Source organism: Dermacentor variabilis, chromosome 9 (genome assembly GCF_050947875.1).
Source record: "Dermacentor variabilis isolate Ectoservices chromosome 9, ASM5094787v1, whole genome shotgun sequence".
In the NCBI taxonomy this organism is placed as follows: domain Eukaryota; kingdom Metazoa; phylum Arthropoda; class Arachnida; order Ixodida; family Ixodidae; genus Dermacentor; species Dermacentor variabilis.
In genome coordinates, this window is record NC_134576.1 from 147364786 (window position 1) to 147390803 (window position 26018).

At 48.9% G+C, this 26018-nt stretch overlaps 2 protein-coding genes across 5 annotated transcripts in view; both read right to left on the reverse strand.

Annotated features, from left to right (window-relative positions):
• Window positions 1–4745, reverse strand: part of LOC142557795 (uncharacterized) — a 148917-nt gene extending 144172 nt beyond the window's left edge. For all 4 annotated transcript variants that reach the window (XM_075669917.1, XM_075669915.1, XM_075669914.1 and 1 more), the window contains exons 1-2: window positions 4640–4745; window positions 1505–1595 (exon numbers count right to left, since the gene is read on the reverse strand). In XM_075669917.1, the coding sequence (XP_075526032.1) occupies window positions 1505–1595; window positions 4640–4714 (166 nt within the window). In that variant the 5' untranslated portion in view covers window positions 4715–4745. The remainder of the gene's footprint in view (window positions 1–1504; window positions 1596–4639) is intronic.
• A 2857-nt stretch (window positions 4746–7602) lies between these two features.
• On the reverse strand, window positions 7603–25978 carry LOC142557915 (heparan sulfate glucosamine 3-O-sulfotransferase 1-like). The gene is made up of 3 exons (XM_075670113.1): window positions 25827–25978; window positions 22977–23190; window positions 7603–13229 (listed from the first exon to the last, which is right to left on the reverse strand). The coding sequence occupies exons 1-3, from the start codon at window positions 25976–25978 to the stop codon at window positions 12252–12254; spliced, it is 1344 nt and encodes a 447-aa protein (XP_075526228.1). The 3' UTR covers window positions 7603–12251.
• Window positions 25979–26018: the final 40 nt, after the last annotated feature.

The following is a 26018-nucleotide window of genomic DNA, read 5'->3' on the forward strand; positions in this document are numbered from 1 at the left end:
TCCATTTTCTGCTATGAAACCGACTGAGCAGAACATGAGGGTATGTCTACTACTTCGTTTTTTTGCCATCGCACAACCAAGCTGAGAGCGCATTGCTAGCACCTGTGGGAGTTGCCTTTGTTAAATAAGCAAAATCAACGCAGTTCATGCAGCCACCGGTGCACGTGAGGTGTGAGTGGAGCAAAGCATAAGAAAGGCTCTGCCGAAACTGTCTAAGAAGGAGGAATAAACGTTGCTTGCGCGAAACAGCAAGAAAGTAGTTTCTTCGCCCTAGGTGGACGGCCCTCCCAGTCCAGACAGCCGTTGGCTAATGCCGCAGCCCGGGCCTGGTCCACCGGACTTTGCTGATCTTCCAGGCTCTGTGCCGTTAACGTTGCCTTCCACGTTTCTTGGATGGCTTGTAGCAGTCCTGACGCTTCATCTGGACTGTTTTTCTCACAGTGTGGGCATACTAACACCATGTGTTGGAGGGGGTCCAGTACATCACGAAATCGGCATTGGTATGATAATTTCATGAGGTGCACCCAGAGCATGATAATTCCATGGTCACACTTATTCGTTTGTAGTCTTTGGAGAGTGGTGGCTTCTTCCTTGCTTAGTTTTTGATGTGGTAGTGAATACTGCCTTCTTTCCAGTCTGTAGTGCTGCAATACTATGGGGTAGTTGACTGGAATGTCTTCCACCCCTGTTGCTTTCCAGGGCCCGTGCAGCAGGAAGTCCCGGCTGGTAAGCTCTCAGGTGGCAGGCAGCATGTGCTGCTTCGCTTCCTGCCAGGTGTTCATTGCCTGGAGCCCATGCAATGTAGGTTTTGGGGGAGTTGTCTAATTTCTTTTAGAATCTATACTTCTGTGGCAGAAATCCGGCCTTTTTGTAGGTTTCTACACACGGTTTGTGAGCCGCTCCTTACGATGGCTGTATCCTTGCATGTGGCAATGCCGAGGACGATGACCACTTCCTCTGCCGTTTCTGGCTGGTATGGTGACAGTGACTAACTCCTTCCTTTGGTTGTTGGTCACATTAATTGTGTATGCTCTTCTACCTGGGTACTTTTTCACAACTGTCTATTTCTTTTCCCTTAGAAGCAATAACTAACTCAGGCACAATTAAATACATCACGAGTTTGCACAGGAGATCCAATGTGACATCTGGTTTTTATCGTTGTGTCATTTCTGACTTGCCAATCCTCTTACATTATGGCAAGAAGGTCCCTTCGACATTTCACGAGTCTAATCTACGAAATTCGCAGAATGCCAATTTCGTATATTATCAGTATCATTAGTGACTCTCTAATTAAATCTGCCTGTGACATACAGGCATAAAATTGCTGCCAAAATTGTCAAGAATGCTACAATAACAGCTCACAGCTGCAGCGAAGAACGCTTTTTTCTACTAAATTTGCAACTCAAGTTACTGCATTGCCTTGGTGCTAAATTTTGCATATGTCGCACCTCTACACAGCATGCACTCAAGAGGCACCCCGAATGAGACTGTTGTAAGCACTTACGCTTAGGCTCCTCATCATCACTGCTCTCCTCAGCAGCAGAGTTTCCATCCTCCTGTTTGTCCTCCGGAGGGGCCTCCTCTTCTGATGCAGCCTGAATGGTTCAAGAAGTGTTCTGCTAGTGACAGTCTATGTGCCTCTTTATGCAGACATGCCGTGTTGGCAAATCAAAATAACTTTTTATTTTTTTTTTTTTTTATTAAGGCAACTTTGCCCAGAGTGCCTAGCAGTGGCACCATAAAGAAACTCGATCAAATGGCCTTAGAAAACAGCGAATGCTGACAGCCAAGAATCAAGACAGTACTGGAGAACTGTTTAATTCTCTATTTATATTCCTTGGCTTCAGTTCGAAGTAAGATGAAGCCCTGTTGAAATTATTCACTGCATTAATTCTGTCAATTCTTTATCACAGCAACCTCCTTTGTTGGCTAGCAATATTCTTTTCACATGAACTGATGAAAATGCAACTACACAGCATTTCATACATAGAAGGCAATGCTACAAAAGCTACACAAGTAGTTCAGTAGCCTATGTTTTGCAATGCAATTGCTTTTATCTGGAACGCATTCTAAAAAATAAACTGTTTATATACAGCAAACTGTCAGTAGTATGGACATCAGTTTAACGAATATTTCAGGATACCAAACTTTTAGAAAATCAACGGAAGTTTTCCTATGCCTTCGATGCAAAAAGTATTTCAGTTAAACAAATTTTTGAATAGCGAATATTTCAGTTTAGCAAACTTGATCAATGGACCCAGGCTCATTTCTGAAATCAGTTCAACGAAGTTTTGCGCTCTGCAGCGCTGGTGTAGCCGATGCCCGCCGCCCCTAAATCATCCCTCCCATGGAGGCCATGCGCAGTGCAAGTGAGCTGGTTACCTGTCCTGAACTATCAGGTCTGGAATTTGTTTCCAGTGTTCGTCCAGAAGAAGAGTGCAACAGGGAATGTGCAATGCCAGAGGCAGATTCAAATGCTGTAATTCTAGCCAAGGCTGTAGGATGTCTTGGAAAGTTGCGAGACCATGTCTCAGCAAGCAGCAGTACAAGAGGAAGTGCACAGAAACATAGATTCTCTGGACAGCTTTGTTACTTTTTGCGCTTCAAGAGCACCAGAGCAAATAATTTTATTTTTTCAAAATGAGATAGGCAGCAACATAACTGTTCGTGTATATTGATACATAACTCCATAAATTGCATTTCATACCTTTGACTATGTCTGCTGTGCCATATGCTGTTCCATATTCCAGTGAATATTCAGTTTAGTGAACTTCCAGTTAAGTGAACTATTTTCTTGGGTCCCTTGAAGTTCACTCAAGTGACAGTTATTACTTACAGATGTGAATTCAGGGAAAATTTCATATAACTTCTGCACCTTTATATTTCCAGTATGTGGCGTGCTATGTTTCGGTTGTGAATGCACGTAGATATGCTGAGGTGGCTGGTTGCACAAACAGGTCACTGATCGTTTGGTGGTGAACACGACCAGTCCTTCATCACCATGTAATGAACACATATTTTTTGACATAAGTATGAAACTTAATTCATGACACATGCCTATATCTTTCTTTCGTAGGTGATGGACATTTTTTTTTTTTTTTTTTGTAGAAGATGCAAACAGTGACAGAAGCGTTTCATAGTGTTGCCTGCTATGTATGAAACCGAGTGTAGCTGTGTTTCTCCCCCTTTTTAGTTTCGTGAAATGGTGCTTAGTTGTAACAATAGTTACATTTGGCAAAGCACTGGCACTTGCTGCATTTTAGGACTTAAGGTGCAAGTCGCATAACTGGTACTGGCTAGCAGTCAGTGTGCTCACTCAGTGCACTAGCCACTCAAGGTCAAGTACCGAGGCATGGTAGGATCTACTCTTTTAAGCCCACAAGTCATATCACTTACATTCGACACTGTATATCAGTTTGAGCCAGCGAAGTCTCCACAACCGCTATAGCTCTAAAATTAGCACAAGAAGAGCAGAAAGTCTAGCTAGGTTTCATATATGACTGCTTGCTCCACACGGTGATTAACATCGTTTATCAGAGTATGTGACAATGATGCACACTTCTACACAACAATGGACGTGTTACAACTATATTGGAACTCTACTACATTGTAAAAAAATAGTGCAGCCAGCTTATGAACGAAACCCTGCAGCGGAAATAAAAATACGGCAGCACATAGTGCGCTCGGCTAATAAAGAAGCGGTCGCGGGAAACAAAAGTCAACACTCCCCGCCCACGGAGTAGAGCTGATGCTTAAAGTGCTAGGACAGCGCTGCTCAAAACTAAGCTCGTGTTTGAAGGTGCATACCATTGCCAGCGGTGTCTGCAGCCTTTCTATACGTGCTCGAAGCCATTTATTTTAGCGAACTCGCGTCCCTAGATGCCGCTGTCGTTTTATTCTGACAAGGCACACGTTTTCCACGCGGCAAACCGCGAAAACTGCTTAACAAGAAGTTGCGCATTACTCGATTGCAGCTGCGTGGACGTAGAATCGGGCACTTAACAGTAGCGGCCCAACTTGCGCTTATACTTTTTTTTTTTCGGCGACACGTGGTAACACCACAATTCTTGAACCGGTGCGGTTCTGGGTGAGAGCAGCGCAGGTTATAATAAAGGATGCTTCCGCAATAAGCAACTGCGGAGTGCTGCTGCTTTAACATTAGGTCGCGAACAACTGCCTACACAAGACAGTCAACGCGCAAACAGCGCAGAACACAATCGCGGAAGTCCCACTGTCGTCGCACTACCTGCATCATGCCAACAGGCGCTTGATGGAAGCGCATTTCTACCTCCGCAGCGCTTTGGTAGCTCAACTGATGAGTGAGCACGACCACACGCCGCTTAATAATCCGGAGACTCAATGACAAATTTCAAACAGAAACTCAGGTAATATAACGCGCCGCACAGCACGGCGAGGCAACGACGGACGACTACGCGCTAGGCCTAAGGAAGCTTGCCGCGCACAGCTCCTTTTGCCATTGTTTTTAACGGGATCTAGTCCTAGCACGAATCGCGTAAACTGCGCGCCGCCGGCAGTGTTGCTTCCGCTCCGGAACTCTGTCAGTGCGTCCCGCAACATTGATAGCGCCCGAAGAGTGAAAGCTGTTACGTATGCAAGTATCACGGTGCTTTTAACTCACATTTTTCACGTTGTTTTCAACCGGCACGCTTCCCGATTCCGACATCACGGCTGCACCCCGGTCTTCAAGCTGCATTCAAAATGGCGGGTAAACGAGTTCGCGGTGAATCCGACCAATCGCAAAGTCGCGCAAGCGGCGCTCGAGACAACTAGCAGATAGGTCGAAAAGCTCATTTATTATCACTATACTTTCATTAAAACGCTTTCTGTCGTTGTATGTGGTGCTATTGCAATTTGAAAGTTTGTTTTCACTTTCTTGTATCGACGACGCCAGGGTTATAACGCAAATGCACTTCGCAGCGCGAAATTTAAAATTCACAAGTAGGCAGTGGTTACTGTTCTTTGCTCCTTATCTTTCAAAGTAGAGCGCTAAAGAGTAATCACGCTCCTATTTAATGCTGCAAACAAGCTGCATAATATTTGTAGATAGGTTAATCAAGAAAATATAGCAACGAATACATGCCAGGAAAGACCACGCACGAAAGTACCAAATGCCGCTAGCAAAGTTGTATTCTTGATTCCGCTATCCTACCTCCCGCGGTGGCTTAACGGCTATGGTGTTGCGCTGCTAAGCACGAGGCATGGTAAACATCCCCTGGCGGTCAAAATTAATCAGGAGTCCAACGCTGTGCGTGCCTCATAATCAAATCGTGATTTTGACTCGTGAAACCCCAGAATTCGTTTCGCTGTCCTGTGGTCGATACATATCACGTGGGCCAGACCAATGCCTGCCAGTCGCGCCGTTGTATCAACGGCCGCCTGAGGGAGCACGCAAATTATTTGAAGGTTTGATAGGCAGCAATTTCGCCGTGCGTTGTAACAATTGCAAGTGTGACCCGTCAGATCAAATTGTGTGAAATTACCGTGAGCAGAGCGCCCGGAAAAAACTTGAAGCCTTTTGATGTGAAAGCATTATATATGCCCCGTTATAGTCGGCGGCGTGACCGAACGATGGTACCAAACATGGTCGACGGCAAATAGTAAAAGCACATAAAAAAATTCTCGAATTGACGTCAAATTTCTCAGGGAGGTTCCGTAAACAAAGTAAATTAATACAGCAACAACTTGATTTGGGTGAGTTGGTTCATCTTGAGTAAAACTTGAAGCAGCGCGAGGAAGACGAGGGTTGAAAACAAACACAACAGGACGAGCGCTGTACGGAACAAGGAAGGCGGGTTCGTCGTGAAGAATTTCAAAGCAGTCCAATTCGATCCGAAAAAACAACAAAAATCTGCTCTTAAGCTACTTGCAAAACTTAACCTTCAACCATCAAAGAAGTTCACTAGCAAAGCACAATCTGGGTTCTTGGAAGTGTTTTTTACGTGCAAAACACACAATCCGAACCGCCCGTTAAGGGCTAATGTATCCGAAAAGACGTCGTGGCAGTTGCACGTGGGACGTTTTTTGCAAGGCCATCTAAAGAAGCTGCGGTGAATGACCCCTACCGAATGAGAAGGTCGTAAGAATTTGTGACTGATCTAAGGGGACCTTGGAGCAAAACGAGAGCAAGGCAAGAGCGGGAGCCAACGTTTCGACAAGTGGGCTCGTCTTTTTCAAGGCGACACATACTTTCCTCGCCACAGTATATACCGGGTGTCCCAGTTAACCTGTACCAATATTTACAAAAAAAAAAAAAAAAACCCGAGAGCTAAAGAGAAATCGTACCAACTGCATAGTAGTGGCAGTTGTGCGTACTTACAGCCTGTATTTTTCATTACGAAGTATTATTTATTAATTGCTTTTAATTAGAACATTTTCTAATAATTGCTTGAATCGCAAATGAGCTTTATATATATATATATATATATATATATATATATATATATATATATATATATATATATATATATATATATATATATATATATATATATATATATATATAAACGAGAAGGAAGGGGGTCCGAGGGGCCCGATTTTTATTAGTCATATCATACGAAGCCAACAAACACTGACACCAAGGGCAACATATGGGAAATTACTTGGGCTTAATAAATGAAATAAAAAAACGATAAATTAATGGAAATACATAAATACCCAAAAAAGTGGATGGGGAAACGGCGCCGCGGTAGCTCAATTGTTAGAGCATCGCACGCGAAATGCAAAGGTTGTGGTCTCGGTCCCCACCTGCGGCAAGTTGTTTTTTCATCCACTTTAATTTTCATTAATTTATCGTTTCTTTATTAAGCCCAAGTAATTTCCCCTATGTTGTCCTTGGTGTCAGTGTTTGTTGGCTTCTTATGATATGACTATATATATATATATGTATGTGTGTGTGTGTGTGTGTGTCTGTCTGTGTGTGTGTAGTCTCTTGGTGGTGTAACCTTCCTTCGTGTAATTGGGGGGCTCTGCTTCTGCGCAAAAACGAGATAGTGTAATTATCACGATACCGTATAGCCTAGTGTAGGGGCCGTACTTTTTCTTCTGCAGTTTTGACCATAGCGCTTACACGGGACCGAACCTTATGGTCGAAGCGGTGCCGGCGCAGCGTTGACTTGTGCGCAGCCCGGATGCCCGAGCGCTGCATCGGGGCACCGAACGCGACAGCTTCTACGTTGAAATTTTTTTCTTCCAGATTTTGGGCTGCCAAGTTGCGGGTGCGGCCCTTACACGAGTCTATACGGTGTATGTCTGCTGAATATTACCAATCACCCTTTTTCCCTTCTTTGTCGTTTTTTGCGAATGTTCGAAGAAAAAAGCAATAAACACGTTCCTGGTCAGCGCAATGTCGTTTGAACGCTGCCTGGTCTTGCGCAGGTTGAACGGCGCTCGAAGTCCTCCACGAATGGGACGGTGCCCTGCATCGTCCGCGTGCCCGCTCATCCGGGTTCGGTCCACTCGGCCACTTCAGGTGCGCACGACGCCGGTTTCAGCCCAACGCAGGGCACTGTGGTCTTTAATGCCCGACGGCAGTAAAAGTGCACGTTACATATGCACCGTGGATGAAGCGAAACCAGAGGCGTCTTCGTGCCAGTATGGGAGCTGGCTCTTTTATTGCGCCACGAATGGGGAGCACACAGTCAGCATACACAGCACAGCATACACAGGCCGAACAGTGATTGTCTTGCCGCGCGCAGGGGCCTGCGCTGTATACGTAAACGATTCCAAACTGGTGCAACCACACACAGGGGCAAAAGATACGCACAGACAAATATTTTCTCGCTTCGCGGTGCGCCCGTTCGCGAACACCGCCCCCACTTTTGGGCGCCGTCCGTGACATTGCGCTGTGCGGGAAATGAAAGTGAACGGCGAAACCGGAGGAGCGCGGAATATCTTGTAGTGCGCCTGAGCGAAGGGCGTCCACAGCGTGGACGCGATTCAGCTGCGGCCTGTTCGATGCGCAACGCGAGGGAAACGCGTGACGTCGTGGATGCATGTAGGTTGTAGGCTTTCCATTGTGCCGTAAAGGAGAGAGGTTGTGCTGCACGGATAATAATAATAATAATAATAATAATAATAATAATAATAATATCAAAGTGGCGATACGCCGATTACAAACATTGCACGATCAAAATTTATTGACAAGCTTTACATAAATATTGGCAATATTTTAAATTTTCATGCTGTGGTTGCAAATAATTCTTTTTCGGAAGGCATATTAAATTCCTGATAGCCTACGAACAACCAAGCAATACGCAGCAGTGTAGGGGCAACAACAATACACGTGACACTCTGTAGCAGCGGTTCCCACGTTGAGTTCAGCGAACGGCACTTTACGGTTCCGCCAGCGGCGAGAACGAATCTCGCCCTGCGTAGGAAAGCAGGCGGGATCCCCCGAGACCAGGAAGTTTGGGAACGCCTGCTCTGAGGAATTAAGGAAAGTTTAACGAATTAGGAATGAATGCACTTTTGACAATTGGCTTGCTTTTTTCACAAGTCAACCATCATCCCAAAACGTGGACGCTTTTCTGCTGCCTGTCCGCGGTGCCTTCCTGCACAGGCGTCTGAGCGTTCGTCCGTGACAGCAGAGGACAAGCGGCAACAAGGAAACGAAGTGCTCACAACAATAGTGACAGCTGTCGTCATATGGCGCAGCCTAAAAAATGTAAAATTACTCATCAAGTATTGCCCTATTCGTGATGCACCAGCATCGTGGTCCTGCATGAATGACGTCACTGCAAACGGTCTGTAAGTGTTCTCAGCGCCACCCGAGCCAAATTTATACCAGCACTGTTTGTCCGAATTGCTATAGCGAGGACAAAAAGTGCGAAGCAGCAAGGTGTTGCACCAGTTTGGATGTTAAGAGTTCCGCGTGTAAATGTAGCACTTCTCAAGGCTCTCAAGAACGATGTATACGGGTTGTAAAGATAACACAGATTGTCTTCCCGCAGATATTCACAGAGTGGATGATTGTCTCGGAAACGCAGCAAGATGTGTGCAGTCTTTCAACATGTCTCAAAGAAACTCTCAAAAAAGCTACAGAATATGTAATATATATATATATATATATATATATATATATATGTGTGTGTATAACAACAACACATACCCTTGTCGGCCTCCTTTTGAGGTTGGTGATTGTCTCGAGAACGTCCGAAAAGTGGCCTATGTGAGTGTAAAGTATGCATGACATACACGCGTCAAGAGTTTCAGAAAATGCCACGATAAGGCGAACAATGATTGTCGACAGCCTGGCAGCAGTAATATGTGTGCAAGTGATTGTCTCGGAACGCGCCGGAAAAAGGCTCGGCACAGCTCGCTTGGAAACGTCAGTCGCGGAGCTTTCCCAGCGTTGCGAAACGCCGCTCCTAATTCGTCGCGCACAGTGTCCAGTGTGTAGACGCGGTGAAGCATTGCATGGCTTTGGCGTTTCCCGAAGTCGCTGGTTCGCATCCCGGCCGCATTTCGATGAGGGGATAATGCAACGGCGGCCGTGTATATACGGGCACCGGCCAATGGGTGCACGTTACGAAGTCGGAGTCAATCCAGAGTGCTCGCATTAGGGCGTGCCTCGTCTCTTGGTTTTGGCGCGTACAACCCGATAATTTTTCATGTGCACGGTTTGCTCCCGATGCGATGGAAGCGACGCTTGATGGCTGCGTCTCCGCTAATGGCCAACGAATTTCGTGCTTCAAAACGAAAATAAAGGTCAATAATATAGACTAGACACTATAACCTCAGAACGTTCGGACCTAGTCGAATGTGTATTCGCTACTTCGGCAAAAGCTACCGAAGTATGAAAAACTACCGAACATGAAGTTAGCCTATTCCCGCACACAACCGTTCATCCGCGATGATTTCAAACTCGACAAGTAACACACTGCGCGAATACACTATACAAGAAGGGCAGCAAGAAAAAACCGGAGACAGCGTAGTCTTTCTTTACGCCCTTGTACATTACGTAGTGCGTTACACTTGTTCAGTATGAACCACAACTATTCCGAAACAGAGTACTTCCGTAACGGATTTCAAACTCTGCCAACTCCCGCCATCAAAATTTCGGGATAGATAAGTTATGTACTTGTGAGCTGGAATGGACCAATAATCCGACACCAAAATTATCAATGGATTACCAGCTTATATATGTTAACAAATCCGCATGGCTTCACAGTTTTGGGCCGTTCAGCATGCTGACTAATAAATCGGTCTACGTGGAGTTTCCAAACTGAATATGAACTTCAACAAAGATTTCGAAGCGAGAGTTCGAAGTGAGACGTTTCGCGACTCCAGTTGCTGAAGAGTCATTGCACATACTGGCACAGTACTCTGGCACGCAACACACTCTTTAGCGACCTTGAGTTGATTGTTTCACCTTTTATTCCCTTTGCCCAGCACAGGGTAGCCAGCCTGCACTTACACTGCATGACTAGCCTCCCTGTCTTTCCTCCCCTTTTGTCTCTATCTTTAGTTGATTGTCATTTATCCTCAAAATGCATGATAGCGGCTCGCCGGAACCGAACCAAAGTTCAATGGAGACTTTGTCTAAGAAAAAGACTGCAGGTGACACCGATTGTCATCCGCAGTAGGAGAAATGTGCTTGTCTTGAAACATCTTGCCGCGGCCACTTTCAGAACGTCGAACAAACGCCGGTCGACCTTCGACACTGCAGGACACCATTCTATGAACTGCGGCACAAGGCAGGATCGAAGCGAAACCCGTACTAGATAGATGCGTGCAGTGGCGTAGCCGGAAATTTTTTTTTTTTTTCGGGAGGAGGGGCAGAAAGTGTGATTGTGAAGAGGAAGAGGCGCTACTTTCTGCAGCCTTTTAAGGAGCACGACTCAGCGTGATGGGGAGTGAAGGGATAGGGAAACTGGGAAGACCGCGTACTAACACAGAAACTCCGACTGGGGCCGAAGGCATGCGCCCGTTGTACCTGGCTACGCCACTGCTAATGCGACACTCAAACGAACGAAAGAAACGCACAAGCTGCTACTCGGTGAGCCCGCGCCGATACCCTGGTCTCAAAGGAATAAATAAAACGTACCGCTGCATAAAAATGTTCTAATCTCATCTCTATCTTAATTTTTTGTTTCATGGCCGTAGTTTACAGCTACGACCAACGCACTGAAATACGAAGCAGAAAAAAAAGGCGGTCGTTTGCTTTTCTGGCTTCGTGTTTTGGCACATTGGTCACAATTGTAAATGTTTAGCAACTAGCCCGGCTTTCAGTTCAGTCCACGACTTCGTGGCCATCAAGCAAGAGCTAAGAAGAAGTCTGGCCATCACGGACATGCCATACGCATCAGGTCGCCAGACACTGCTTTCAAGAGCAAAGACTACCGACGTGTGAAACGGTCTCCGAAGTATTTCCAAGCAGGAGAGCAAATAAATGTCCCGAATTTGTCAGCGATTTCGTGAACCAGCGATGTCCAAACGAAAAGCCCCGTCCCGTTCCGTCATCAGGATCAATGCGATACAATGCGGATATAATTCAGGATCAATACGATATAATGTGGAGAAATAATCTTCAGATTTCGGTCATTGAGACAGTGGTCGCGTTGATTAGGAACACTGCATCCTCTAACAGCCGATTGGAACCGAGTTCTCTGCCAAGGGTAACGCGTTAATTAACGTTGTGTCAGCGACCCCTCGTGAGCATGCTCTAATCAGTGCCATCGAGAAACCACCCAGGTATACTACATGCGTAGCCCTCGCCGAAACGAGCCGACTGCTGCAGTAAGGTGTCCATAACAGTGCTTCTCTCCTCCCAGCAGTGATTAGTGCAGAATTCTTCGATCGCTCGCTCTTCTGAATGCACTCGAAGCACCACTGATTTACTTGCTTAGTGGTGTGGAGGAGGAGGCGCTTTCTTTCTACCTCGTACATAAACCGCAACGACTGTTCTAAGAGAAACTCTGTAAATGTATAGACTGACAATGAACTGCCTCTCACTATCGAACTCTTGGGCCAAGCTGTCTTTAGGAGGCCTTGCCATTAACTACACAGTCCTGGCAAGGAGCGGCCTCCCCTCCCTGCCTTGTAATAACGGGCGCCAAACGTGATGCTAAATCAGACATGCGCGTATACGACAAGCCGGTGCTCACTCGAACAGTCGCCATAAAGAAAGCATCTTTCCATGCTCGCCTCTTTCGGGACAAGAGTCCTCTGCAAGGGAACAAACGTAAGCAATGTCCCGCATCGGCACCCTCCCGGCATGCGGAGGCAGGGAGTCACTGTTCGGGCCAGCCAAAGTCTCTGCCCATGAGGTGGTAGAACTCCCGGTTGAAGGGCGCGAAGAACTGGCGCAGCCGACTCACCACGGGCCCCGGCACGTGCGGGTGCCGGCGGCCCTTGCTGTCGTTGAGGCAGCGGGTGTCGTTGGGCCGCGGCCGCAGGCAGTAGAAGCCCTTGGTGCGGTTGAAGTACAGCGCGCCGCTCGGGATGAGCGCCGGCAGCGCCAGGAAGGCCTCGACGCGGCGCAGCTCGCGCAGCGGGTCGCGCACCAGCCGGTCGCCGTCGACCACGTGCAGCTGGCGTCGCGGGAAGTGCGACAGCCACCGGCGCACGTGCACCGCGTACATGCTGGTGCGCACGGGCCGGTACTCGGCGTTCACGGCGCCGTCGGGGAGCAGGATGAGCCGCTCGAAGGGCGGCGCGTCCTCGCGCTGCAGCTGGCGCCGGTTGGCGGCCAGCTGGGCGTAGTCGGACACCAGGCGCACCACGGGGTCCCGCACTATGAGCAGCAGCAGCAGCGAGGCGTTCATGGCCCAGACGCGACCGGGCGCCGCCTCGGTGACGAAGTACGCGGGCGACTTCTCTACGGTGAGCTGGTCGGCGCGCGACGCCGGCATCCGGCGCCGGTACCAGTCCAGGCCTAGGGCGTACCGTTCGTCGTCGTCGAAGAAGTGCACCTCGTCGGGCGCCTTCTGCACGGACGGGTGCAGCGCCAGGAACTCGAGGAGTGCCCGCGTGCCGCACTTGCGAGCGCCGATGATGACGCACTGCGGCAGGCGCCGCCGTAAGTCTGAATCGGCCGCCGCTGCTGCTGCTGCTGGCGGCGGCGCCGCTGCAGCGGCGTCCACCTGCCGCTCGGCCCAACTCGTCGCGGGCGGCGGCGGCACGAGCAGTTGCGCCGCCAGGAAGCAGGTGCCGCAGGCGACGGCCGCGCACAGCGCCAGCAGCCGCGGCCGGTTCGAGGGCGACTCGGCCTGCAAGCGGCACAGGAGCACGATATTCCGTAATTATAGGGCTGCATTAAATGCACGAGTGAGGAACTGATGTGCACGTAAGCTATGGACAACGGAACGGGGAGCGCAGTCGAGGGCAAGGTTGGAGTGATAGGAAAGTCTGTAGGTATAGAGGTGGTTGACCTTACTAGCCACGCAGATTGTTGGTACAATTAAGAAGAGTGTAGGATTGGGCTTGTTGGTAAAACATGCTTTAAAGTTTGAATAACAACGCAGGGACAGCAGAGGGGACAGAAGAGAGAACATAGCGATTACTTCCAACAGTTTATTTTCTTTTCAGAAAGCATAGCAAGTTTTATAGCCACACATTACCAACCACGCGCAGAACACCGCGACAAAGCCATACGAAATTCAACGTGGCATCGACAGCCCGAGGTATCTGACCTCCTTGTCAGTTAGCGCGACAGAGGTTGTGCTGACCTTTTATTTTCTTTCCTTTTGTATTGTATTTTGCAATGTGCTGACCTTTTATTTTCTTTCCTTTTGTATTGTATTTTGCAACGCTTTCCTTCTGTATCCGAAAAAGAAGTGCTTCCTGACGACGTTCGGCAACTTTTCGGCGGCTTCACTTCCTCTCAAGCACACGGGACGAGAGCCTGCAAAATCCCGAAGGCTGAAATGCAGAGGTCAAGCAGCCGTCCCGCTGGTGCTGCAAGGGAGCCTCGAAAACTTCGTCCAACTGTTTCACAATCTACCGGCTCCCTCTGGAAGACCCAACTTATTCAGCTTAGTACTCTTGTGCCTATGAGACAGCTATCGCCCGATTGCGTGCTTCATAACCCGGAAAACTTGGATTTGTCCCAGCCCGTCCCCGATGTGCTTTCTCTGGGACCTAAGTTCGCAGTTGAGCCGAAGCGTTCCCCGCCGGAGCTCCTGGCTACGGTCAGGCAAGTCTCCCAGCGAACTTCTGAGCACTAGCAATGCGTAGCAGACGGTGTTGACGTCCTGTTCTAAAGGGCATGTCCAATTAAAAAAAAATTTTCTCTTCAAGTTTTCTTCAATGCGAAATCTCATAAACTTGACATGCCTTTTAGGCTTATCGTTTCAGAAAATGACACATGTCAAAAATGTGTCGCTCTTTTCTTACAGAAAAACATAAATTGTTTAAAAGTTGATGATCCGTTTCTTTTAAAAAATTCTGGTGCAGTCCAGCAATTTGTCAGCTCACGATGCAATGAAAACCTGCTTGCCTTTTCAGTTGACGTCAAGGACCTTTATTATTATATACCACAAGTTTCACTACTTCACTGCATTGATGAATTTGGCCCTTCAAAGTTCCAGACTCAGTCTGGTATCAGTGCCAGTGGTTTACTTATAATTACTTCGCTTTTATCTACAGTCGACTTACATCCATTGGGATGGTAAACCTTGCCTCCAATATGAAGGCATTGGCATCGGATCATGCATCGCTCCCCTGCAGAAAGACTTGTTACAAAATTTGACAGATCTGTGACGGATGCTTTTATCAACACTAACGTCTTAGCTGCTTTTAGATACGTGGACGACTTTCTCATTTTTCTTGACAGTGATGCCAGTTCGTACGAGTCTGATGCTCTTTTAGTTCTGGACCCAGTGCGCACATGTTTTAAAGCACTAGAACTAACCCATGAAATATAGAAGAAAGAAGTTTAACCGAGGGGCCCTTTGTATTAGTCATATCATAAGAAGCCAACAAACACTAACACCAAATACAACATAGGGGAAATTACTTGTGCTTAATAAATGAAATAAAGAAACGATAAATTAATGAAAATGAAAGTGGACGAACAAACAAACAACAACTTGGTTGTGGGATCGTTCCGCACCTGCAGGTGGGGAACGATCCCACAACCTTCGCTTTACGCACAACGCAAAACATAACGAGGGTCTCGAATCCGGCAACATTGATGCCTTCAGGTAGCATGTGTGGGTTTATTGACCGGTTGCCTTCATCCCCACCTCCCGCCAACGAAAAAGACCGCGTTCTCGCGACGTCTGCGGCAGAAAGCGCCGCCGAGGTTTGTGACTGGTGGCGCTGGCTAACACCCCCAGGGTTCTACTGTGAAACATAAATACCATCAAAAGTGCATGGGGGAAACAGCGCCTCGGTAGCTCAGTTGGTAGAGCATCGCACGCGTAATGCGAAGGTTGTGGGATCGTTCATCACTAACGGCAAGTTTTTTTTTATCATTTATAATTTATCGTTTCTTTATTTCATTTATTAAGCGCAAGTAATTTCCCCTATTTGTCCTTGGTGTCAGTGTTTGTTGGCTTCTTATAACTAACTCATGAATTTTCTGAGAATGGCGTAATAAGGTTCCTAGATGTTAAGCTATTTTTGCACGAAAACCGTTCTTGTTGGATGTACTGCCCACGTGGCAACAAGCCACTTCTTCCATTCAACTCTGCGCACTCTAAACTTATGAAACGCGGCACTGTTAGCTCATGTTTCAAAAGTTCTTTAAGAAATTCCTGCGAACATAAAATGATCGGCAGCTTTCGTGAGCAGGCTGAACGGTTAACTTCGGCAGGCTATCCATCTCTCGTACAAGCTTCTGTTGCTGAAGGCCTGCGGCGCAGCTATACATCCGTGGTGAATGAAAATTCAGATGGAGCAACTCGGGATAGACAAAAAATTGCGGTAATCCCATACATGCATAGAATCGCGCACAATCTGAAACAGGTCGCTCAGCGTATTAACGTCAGCGTTGATTTCTCTGCCCCAGAAAAATTAGGCAACCTGTGCAAAATAACCATCCCAGCATATCGGCGCAAACGAGGTTGCCTTATCACACAAAAGAATAAAGTCATAGATTGCACAAACAACGTGCTCTATCGGTGACTACCGATATCTGTATCGGATCCCCCTTTCCTGTGGTAAATATTAGATGGGACCGACGGGTCGCTGCGTTAATTAAAGACTGACAATGTTGATTGCGCTGAACAGGGTTGGCTTTCTGCCCACTGCAGCATGTGTCGATGTAAAGCAAGATACAAAACAATGTAGCATCATTGCAAAACGCCGTACTCGTGTCACGCGTGAAATAATCGGAGCGGGAAAAATTCTATGTTTAAAAGATGGATGCCAAGGGAAGGGAAGCGTAGCAGGGGGCGGCAGAAAGTTAGGTGGGCGGATGAGATTAAGAAGTTTGCAGGGACGGCATGGCCACAATTAGTACATGACCGGGGTTGTTGGAGAAGTATGGGAGAGGCCTTTGCCCTGCAGTGGGCGTAACCAGGATGATGATGATGATGATGATGATGATGATGATGATGATGATGATGATGATGATGCGTCAGCACCCGCTCTGTCGCGCTAAATGACAAGGAGGTCAGATACCTCGGGCTATCGATGCCAAGTTAAATTTTGTATGGCTTCGTCGCGGTGTTTTGCGACTGGTTGGTGTGCTAATGTGTGGCAATAACTTGCTATGCTTTCTGAAAAGAAAATAAACTGTTGGAAGTTGACGCTCTGTTCTTTATTCTGTCCCCTCTGCTGTCTTAGCGCTGTTGTTCAAACTTTAAACTGTTGGTACAAGTATTTCGTATGTGTATCTTCGGTTGTATAAAGCTCGCTTTTGATTGATTGATTGATTGATTGATTGATTGATTGATTGATTGATTGATTGATTGATTGATTGATTGATTGATTGATTGATTGATTGATTGATTGATTGATTGATTGATTGATTGATTGATTGATTGATTGATTGAACTGAAACGTAGGTTCGCGCGCATCTTCTGTCAAGCAAGCACACTCGTGACCAAATGTCTGTATAAAATACCCAGGAAGTGGCGTAGCCAGGAGTTTTTTTCCGAGGGGGGAGTGGCAGACACTGTTGAAGCTTGGGCACGCTGGCAGGTTGCTTTCCAACCCCTCACGGCTATGCCCCTGACCCTAGGCCGTCAAAGTGTGCTATTGACGAAGTAGACTCGGATCGCTGGCATTGACAACAATCTGAAACGTAATTCCGAAGCATCATCAGCGTGGCTCTGACTGCCATCGGCGGGTCCATTTTAAGGTGTGGATAAGCGCGCCATGTTCAAGCTGAAACAAAGTGTCTTATTGTGATACAAATCGGTCGTGATAGCAGCGGGGCATAATATGACGTACCGACAATTCGCGGAAAGATAATTAAAAACAAAAAACAAATTGTAGAGTCTCGAAACTATACAGCCCCGAGGGTGTAACAATATATTCGGGTTAATTTTGAGCAGCGGCCGCCTCAGCCGGGACCGGACAATGCCAATTATACTGCGATGCCCAAACGGTCTGCGTTCCAGCAGCCATGTCGTTGAATTAACGTCTTGAATGATACTTAGTACTGTCAAAGAAAGCAGTAGTAACACAACGTGAATAGAGAATCGAGCGCTGGAAAAACACACAACTATAAATAAATTAATTATACAAGCAACGATCCTGCACTGCAGTTCAACTTTCCACGTGTTGTTTGGTTGAAAGCACATTTCTCGTATTGTACCAACTAATAATTTGTGGCATAAACACTTGTAAACGAAAGCGCGTTAGTGCGATTGACAGAGATACATATTCTATGCTGAAAAGCGTAACTGTAATCCTGTAAATGGAGCGCTGTACAGGCTATATCTATCTTTTCCCAAATACACATTTCATAGAAGCAGGCCGACAAATGTCACTGTATAAACTGTGATCATACATATGTGAAACTTGACTTGATTTTCGTAAGCCCGTTATTGATGTATCATCATTCGAGTGTAATGGCTCTAACTGCAGAGACCGCTCGTGGAACCCGCCGTGGTTGCTCAGTGGCTATGGTGTTGGACTGCTGAGCACGAGGTCGCGGGATCGAGCCCCGGCCACGGCGGCCGCATTTCCATGGGGGCGAGAACAGCCGTGTACTTAGATTTAGGCGCACGTTAAAGAACCCCAGGTGGTCGAAATTTCCGGAGTCCTCCGATACGGCGTGCCCCATAATCAGAAAGTGGTTTTATCACGTAAAACCCCATAATTTTTGTAACCGCTCGTGGAAGCAGCAAGCCAGGATCACACCAAGGATCACGCCAGCACATTCTCGTCCTTCGTTTCCCGGACTCTTAAACAAGTGGAATCACGTACGTGCGACTCAGGCTTGTACTCGAATTCACTCCGACTATGTGTCACTCAAACCCAGTCGGACTCATTTCTGCTTATTGACAGGACTAATTCTGACACGCGCAACTCTGAGTGAGCCGACTCATGATGGGCTTCGATTGCGTAGCCTATAGACTCCTACACAATTGTATTTAGGCATGTGTACTTAAAACGAACGCTCGCCTAAAACATTAGGAATGTTTTTCCCCGGTGTCCTCATTCTTCTTTCACGTGTTGTGCTCAAACTGCCCTTATCGTCTCTGCATTTTATCCTCAGCGTCTTCGACAACAAAACGTCGTGCGAGTATTCCTATATGTATGCGCATCGCTTCTATCGTATAGCTGTGCTGGTGCACACTTTTTGAACGGGCAAGAACGAATATAGTTGATTGTTACCAGCGGCAGAAAAATTGTGGCCCAAAGTGCGTCGAAGCATTGAAAGGTTGGCGAATTCGCACGGATTCATGGCACGCACCGATGACATTAATGTATTAATTATATGGCGAGCTAGATAATGTACACGTACACATTGGATAACTTCGAAAGGTACCCGTATAACAGGTTCTTCGCAATAATAATAATAAAAAAAAGACCCTGAGTGCACGTGGTTACAACATATAGAGAACATACACTCGCGCTTGTTGCATACACACCGAGAAACAGCCAGCATATTCCATAGACTGTCACATGTATATACTTTGGTAGTCTTTTTTTTTTTTGTGCTCAAGACTGCCTGCCTTTAGTGGTGTTATGACACGACATAGGACCAAATGTTACGGCAGTGCGCATCTGTCGCTAAGCGCTTCCGAAGCGCTGAATGGCTGCGATTCGGCAGCTGTGCTGAGCCTCCCTAAAAATCGGAGACGCGAATTCAGTGCGGATTACAAAACGTGCCTCGCCCAACAAAAGCGCCGTCCGCGCGAAGGGCCGAAACCGCAGCGATTGTGTGCCGTTCCACAATGCAGGCGAAGCGAAGAGGGGCTCTTACGCAAGAGAAGTTTTGCGAATACAGGCCTCGGTCCAGTAATGATGTGTTCCGTCCTTAGAGTCAGAGTACACAGCCACGAGTACATATATCTCATTAGCATACGCCTGAGTTAGCGTGTGCTCCGTTGGCCACTAAACATTCACCGGAAAGACATCGGCCAGAGGAGGAAATTGAAGAGGACGACACCCGTCGCACAGCTTCCGCCAAAAAGAACAAGCCTTAAGTGCGACACTTAACCGGTCGCGGTACTTGCACAGAATCCCGTTCTCACCGGAATGGGCGCCGTGCTTCGGAGTGCGGCTTCCCCGCTCCGGCGGCGACTTCGCGGGCGGCCCCGCTAGCGCATCATGGCCCAGCCGCGGCCCAGTTCCGTGCGCAGGCCGCGCTCGTTTCGTCTCACGCCATGGCAGCGGCGGTCGGGGCAGACGCCATCTTGGAGCAAGCGCCTTCCCCCCCCCCCGCCCCAAGTTTGCCTTCCTCAGCGTCTGAATCGACTGCGGCCGCCGCTAGCTGACGCCGGCGCCTCCCATTGGTTCTCTGATCTGGTCACGTGATTGATTTTTTTCCCTTTTGTCTTTCATTACGCCCAAGCGCTCTTCCTAGATCAAACCGCGTGATCCCTCTTCCTTCTTTTTCGGGAGGCGAAGGTGTCACGTGACACATTTCCTTTCGGGACGGAACGGATCCTGTGGCTGCTTTTCGCCCCTTTAAGACGATTTTCCGTTCTTGGCGCGCTTTCTCAGACTCTCGACAGTTCAGGCCGCTTTTGTTCTTCGGTCGGCTATCCCTTAAGGTACTTCAAACTGGAGCGAAACGGAACATATACTACACCGTCTGCTAGACAGTCCCAATTACATGGTTGAAATGAACATTCGCAGTCGCGGTCTCCCCTCGTTGTTCCCCACTCGACAACAGCGTGCTAAACGCGACGCGGAAGAAGGCAGAGGCGCGCGCCTTGGGTCCTGCTGTCACAGGCGACGCGTATACACAGCACCTTTTCTCCTGTCCTTTTTTCCCTCCGACAGCGGCGCACTGCCATATAGCGACGTGAGAGTTCCATAATGAGATAAGCGAAAACGTTTTTGAGGTGAGTAGGGTGGGGATACCGCTCGTGAACAAAGCTGAGGCCCCTAAAGAAAAATTCTGGCGTCTTACTAGGTACAATGGCCCGTCGGCTTGCGCCTCTTGAAAGGGACTTTCTTTTCTGTTCGCCCTGTTAATGCCCCCTAGCCGGTCTGTCGTCCCCTGCATGTGAGGCTCAATTTCTTTGCTCCCCACCCAGTGCTTTTGTCTATTCTATTCCCGCTTCATTGCACCACCACTGACCCTCGATTTAATTCAAGCTTTCCCTTTCATTCGTGTCACTTTCTCTGACTCCTAAAGCTTTTTTTCTTTGCTGTAAAAAAGGGCGAGGGTACGTTGGACGCCAATATTACGGACCCAGAATGAAGATACCTGCGAGCAAAATAACCGTTCCGCAACCGCGTACCGCGCCGCTGCGGTAGGTCACAGGCTATTCGCTAAGCACTGATGGTGTCACCATGTCTTGAATAATAATAATAATAATAATAATAATAATAATAATAATAATAATAATAATAATAATAATAATAATAATAATATCCTTAATTTCATGAAAATATACATTAAAAAAAACCGGCCGGTTTGAAGTCACAACCCGTGACAGTGACACACGCCTTGGCCACTGCTCTTCAAAGGGGTGTCCCGCGCAGTGCGCGCCAATCGCCACAGCGCACGGTGTTTTGAAAGTTTGGACAATCTACCCTGGATGCACCCTCGATGTGGCCACCGTGTTTTAGAGGCATCTTCGATGGTCGACTGTATTTCAGAAGTGCCTTTATTCTATTACCCAAACCATATCCGCACGCGGATATTGTTTGTCAGCGTGTGGCTGTGTATTGAGGACTGTGCATATATATATATATATATATATATATATATATATATATATATATATATATATATATATATATATATCTTAGGAAGCTAACAAACACTGACACCAAGGACAACAAAGGGGAAATTACTTGTGCTTAATAAATGAAATAATACCCGCCGTGGTTGCTCAGTGGCTATGGTGTTGGGCTGCTGAGCACGAGGTCGCGGGATCGAATGCCGGCCACGGCGGCCGCATTTCGATGGGGGCGAAATGCGAAAACACCCGTGTGCTTAGATTTCGGTGCACGTTAAAAAACCCCAGGTGGTCAAAATTTCCGGAGTCCTCCACTACGGCGTGCCTCATAATCAGAAAGTGGTTTTGGCACGTAAAACCCCAAATATTATTATATTATTAAATGAAATAAATAAACGATAAATTAAGGTAAATGAAAGTGGCTGAAGAAATAACTTCCTCCATTAGAAATACTAATGAACAGGATACAGAAACTGCTCCTATAACTAGCGATGAGGTCAGAATGGCATTGCAAGACACGAAACGAGGAAGAGCGGCAGGAGAAGATGGAATAACAGTCGATTTAATCAAAGAGAGAGAGAGAGAGAGAATAAACTTTTGTACTGAGCCCTTAGTGACGGTGGGTGCGCGCTGGCACCAGATGGGGTGGAACCTTCTTCTCAGGACCCATATGCGTCCAGCAGTTGCTGACCCCTAGCCGCCAGCGCGAGCTGGGTCGGTAAGTCGGGGCTGGACAACAAGGTCTCCCATCGCTCAGGGGGGTAGGGATGGTGGGGGGTTCTTGAGCTTAGTGCACTCTGCAAGGATATGTGCTAGAGTGCCTTTTGACCGTCTGCAAAAAGGGCATAAAGTGTCATGCTCTGTTGGAAACATCTTGTGCAAGAACACGGGATGCGCTAGCGACCCCGCTTGCGTGCGTTGCACGATTGTTTGCTGCATTCGGCTGAGTTGCGGATGCGGACGGGGAAGCCTACATCTGCCGCTTCTGTACATCTGCGTGATTTCTTTGTAACTTGTCACGGGGTGCGGTAGCTCTGGCTCGTCCTCGGCCCGGGTTGACAGTTCTCGGGCATAGTGGTCGGCGAGTGCGTTGCCTTCCACTTGCGAGTGAGCCGGGACCCACACGAGCTCAACGGCCCGCCCGGTGATTTGCATTTGGTGAGGATCGCTAGCGCCGCGGGAGAGATGTTCCCCTTGCGGTAGCTTGCGTAGGTGGTCTGGGAGTCTGTGACCACGGTCCTCACTCCCGGTTGCGCGAGTGCGAGGGCCACTTCTTCTGCTTCAGCTGTGTTCGTCGTCCGTATCGACGCGCCTGTGACCAGTTTATCGATGGTGGTGACGACCGCCGTTGCTCTGGTTCCGTGCTTGGGTAGCGAGGCGTCCGCGTATAGATAACCTCGGGGTCCTCCTCCAGCTGTCGAGCCAGTGCCTTGGCCCGCGCAGAGCGTCTCTCGTCGTTCCTCCCCGGCAGCATGTTCCGGGGCTTGGTCTTAATAGTGTCTCTCCACGTTGTGGGAAGCGGCTCCGTTGTCGGTTGCTGTTCAATTTGGCATCCTATCTTGCGCAGGACGGCCCGACCGTGCTCTGTCCGGCTCAGCCTTACTCTCTGGTGGGATAGGTGTGCTTCCACCAGCTCTTCCAGCGCGTTGTGGGCACCCATTTCCAGCAGCTTCTGCGTTGACGAGTAGACTGGGATGCCCATGGCGAGTTTGGCTGCTTTCCTGATCGTCGTGCTGAATAGTCTCGCGGTTCACCTTCGCAAGCTGGAGGTGCGGGGCGGAGCACGCGTGGCACGACGAATGCCGGCACCAGGCGCAGTGCGTCTTTGATTCCTCGGCTGGCGACTCTCCGGATCGCGCTCAGGACTTGCTCTGATGGGGTCTTGTTGACGGCTGCGTGCGCCTTGCCGTGGCTGCGCAACAACAGGCCCAGTATCCGGATCTGCTGCGTTGGTTTGATCTCTGTGCCGTCGATGGTGATGATTATGTTCGGCTCTTTCTTTGGTCTTCCGGGCTGTACCATGAGCAGCTCCGATTGCTGTGGAGCGCAGCTCAGGCCGCAGGTCGTGGCATACTCGTGGACGGTCGTTGCCGCTCTCTGCAGGGCTTCCTACACCCAGGCATCGGACCCCGCGCGGTGCGTCCACACCGTTATATCGTCGGCATAGAACGCGTGTTCCACGCCCTCGATCTGATTGAGTAGTTCGGGCAGGGGCAGGAGTGCTAGGTTAAAAAGCAGAGGCGACAGGACAGACCCCTGTGGGGTACCCCTGTCTCCGAGATCCACAGGCTCTGACCGTTCATTTCCTATCCGGATAGTTGCTGTTCTATTAGTTAGGAAATCTTTAATATAACCGTAGGTCTTGCGACCACACCCCGTCTTGCGCAGGTTCTCGAGCACGCTGGCTTGGGACACGTTGTCGAAGGCCCCCTTGAGGTCCAAAGCCAGTATACCCCGGGGCGCGTGCCTCGTTGCTCTTTTAATCACTAGTTCGTGTAACTGGATCAGGACGTCTTGGGTGCTCAGGTGCTGGCGGAATCCATACATGGTCGCCGGCATCTGATTTGTCTCGTCCAGGTGTGCTTGAAGTCTTCGGAGAACCATGCGTTCCATGACCTTGCCCACACAGGACGTGAGCGAGATAGGGCGCATGTTCTCGATCGTCAGAGGTTTGCCGGGTTTAGGTATGAACCGTACCTCGGCCTCTTTCCGTTCTGCGGGCAACTTCGAGCTTTCCCAGGTTCTGTTGATGTGACCCAGGAGCCCACGTGCCGCCGCATCACTCATGTTATTGAACAGCTTGTAGGTAATGGCGTCCGTTCCGGGTACGCTCGTCTTATTACTTTCGTCTATGGCTGTTAATAACTCCGTGATGGTGAACGGTACATCCAATGCCGGATTTTCCGGTCCCCCGTACTCCTCCGGTATCGGAAATCGCCCTCTCTCCGTCTTGAGGTAGATCGCCTTGAGATCTTCAATGAGCCTTTGGCCGTTGCCATCGTAAGCGTTCAGAACTTTGGTGAGGTTGCGGTTGGTTGCGGTGTTGCTGCTCAACGGGTCGATCAGGTGTCTGAGCAGGCACCAGGTCTTGCGCGCCGACAGCTTTCCCTGCAGCCCGTCGCACGTACTCATCCAGTTCTCTCGGCACAGCTTGGTTGCGTATTCAGCGATCTGTTTGTTGAGCAGCGCGATGCGTTTGACGAGCTTCTTGTTTCGACGTTGACACTTCCATCTTCGCGTGAGCGAGTGCCGCGTCGCCCACATGTGTGCTAGTTTGGCGTCGACGAAGGGCGTCTGCATCGTTGTCACAAATTCTTGAGTAAATCTGTCGAGCGCGATCTTTAGTTCTCGTGCCCATTCTGCGTACGTTTGATGACTGCCCTCCTCCGCGTTTTCTCCGGAGGTTTCGTTTTCTTCGTCCGTGTGCTTGCGCATTCGGTCCCAGTCGGTGATACGGGCTTTGCCGAGGGCTGCCCGGAACCTTGGTCCCTTGATTGTTACACTTATGATCAGTGGCGTAGCTAGGTCGTCTGGCACCCGGGGCCCACAGGTCTTCTGCCACCCCCCTCCCCGGGTGTAGCCGGCGGAAAGAGGGGTGTCTTCAGATGTATATGACACCCCCCCCCCCCCACTGGCCCCTTGCACCCGGGGCCCACGGCCCCCAGGCCCCCCCTGTTGCTACGCCACTGCTTATGATGCTGTGGTCGGAGCCCAGGTCTACGTCTTCGTTTCGCCAGGCCACTTCTAGGGAGCCCGCCATCCACGACAGGTCCGGGGTGGTGTCCCTGTTGACGCTGTTTCCCTTTCGGGTGACGACGCCTGGTTCATTAAGGAGCGCCATTTATTGGTCCTCCATTGCCTTTGCTAGAGCCTTGCCTCGTTTAGATTGGTATTTGTAACCCCATGTAGTGTGAGGGGCGTTGAAGTCGCCTAGGACCAGGAGCGGCCTGTTCCCCGCCAACCTCTTCGCCTGGCTCACTGTTGTTTCAAAGTCGTACTGCCTTTGTGACGGCCTGCAGTATGCGCTCATCACAAACAGGTTTCCGGCACTGCCAATCGTCCTTGTGTGAACCTCGACAAGCGTGTGTTCGCAGCCCTTTTGCGCCGTGAGGTGTTGGGTGGCTGCTATGTTGGTGCGCACCAGTAACGCCGTCCTGCCTTCCGTCGGATCCGTGTAGGTCCCGTAACCCGGGAGTCTGGGTCTGCCGTGTGTCTCTTGCAACGCGATCATATCTGGTTTCTGGTCGAGCCCATCTATGTGAAGTTGTAACTCAGCTTCCTTGGTGCGGATGCCCCTGCAATTCCACGGGTAAATGATCGTTGTTTGCCACCCGCGGATTTGCTTTTTACTGTTCGGCGTCTGCGCCATCTTCCTTTGACGTTTTGATGCGACCGCGCCTGTACGCGATCGATTCCTTGACTTTATTGGCGCGTTCTTTCCTTAGCGCTGCGAACTTGTTCTTCACGGTTATCGTCGCTATCTTCGCCGCCAGTCGTTCGTGCTTGACTGATGACAGGATCTTTATTTGCCCCTCGAAGACCTCTAACCTGGCATTCATATTGCCGAGATTCTCGTTGATTTGATTGATGGCTGCGAGTATCGCTGCCAGTTTGCCCTCTTGCGGCGGTTGCTGTTGTTGATGTGACGTCTGCGGTGCCGCTGTTGCCGTCATGTAGTCAGCGGTGGTTTCAGCGTCCATCGCTTCTTGAACACTCAATGCTTGTTGCATAGGCTGCGCC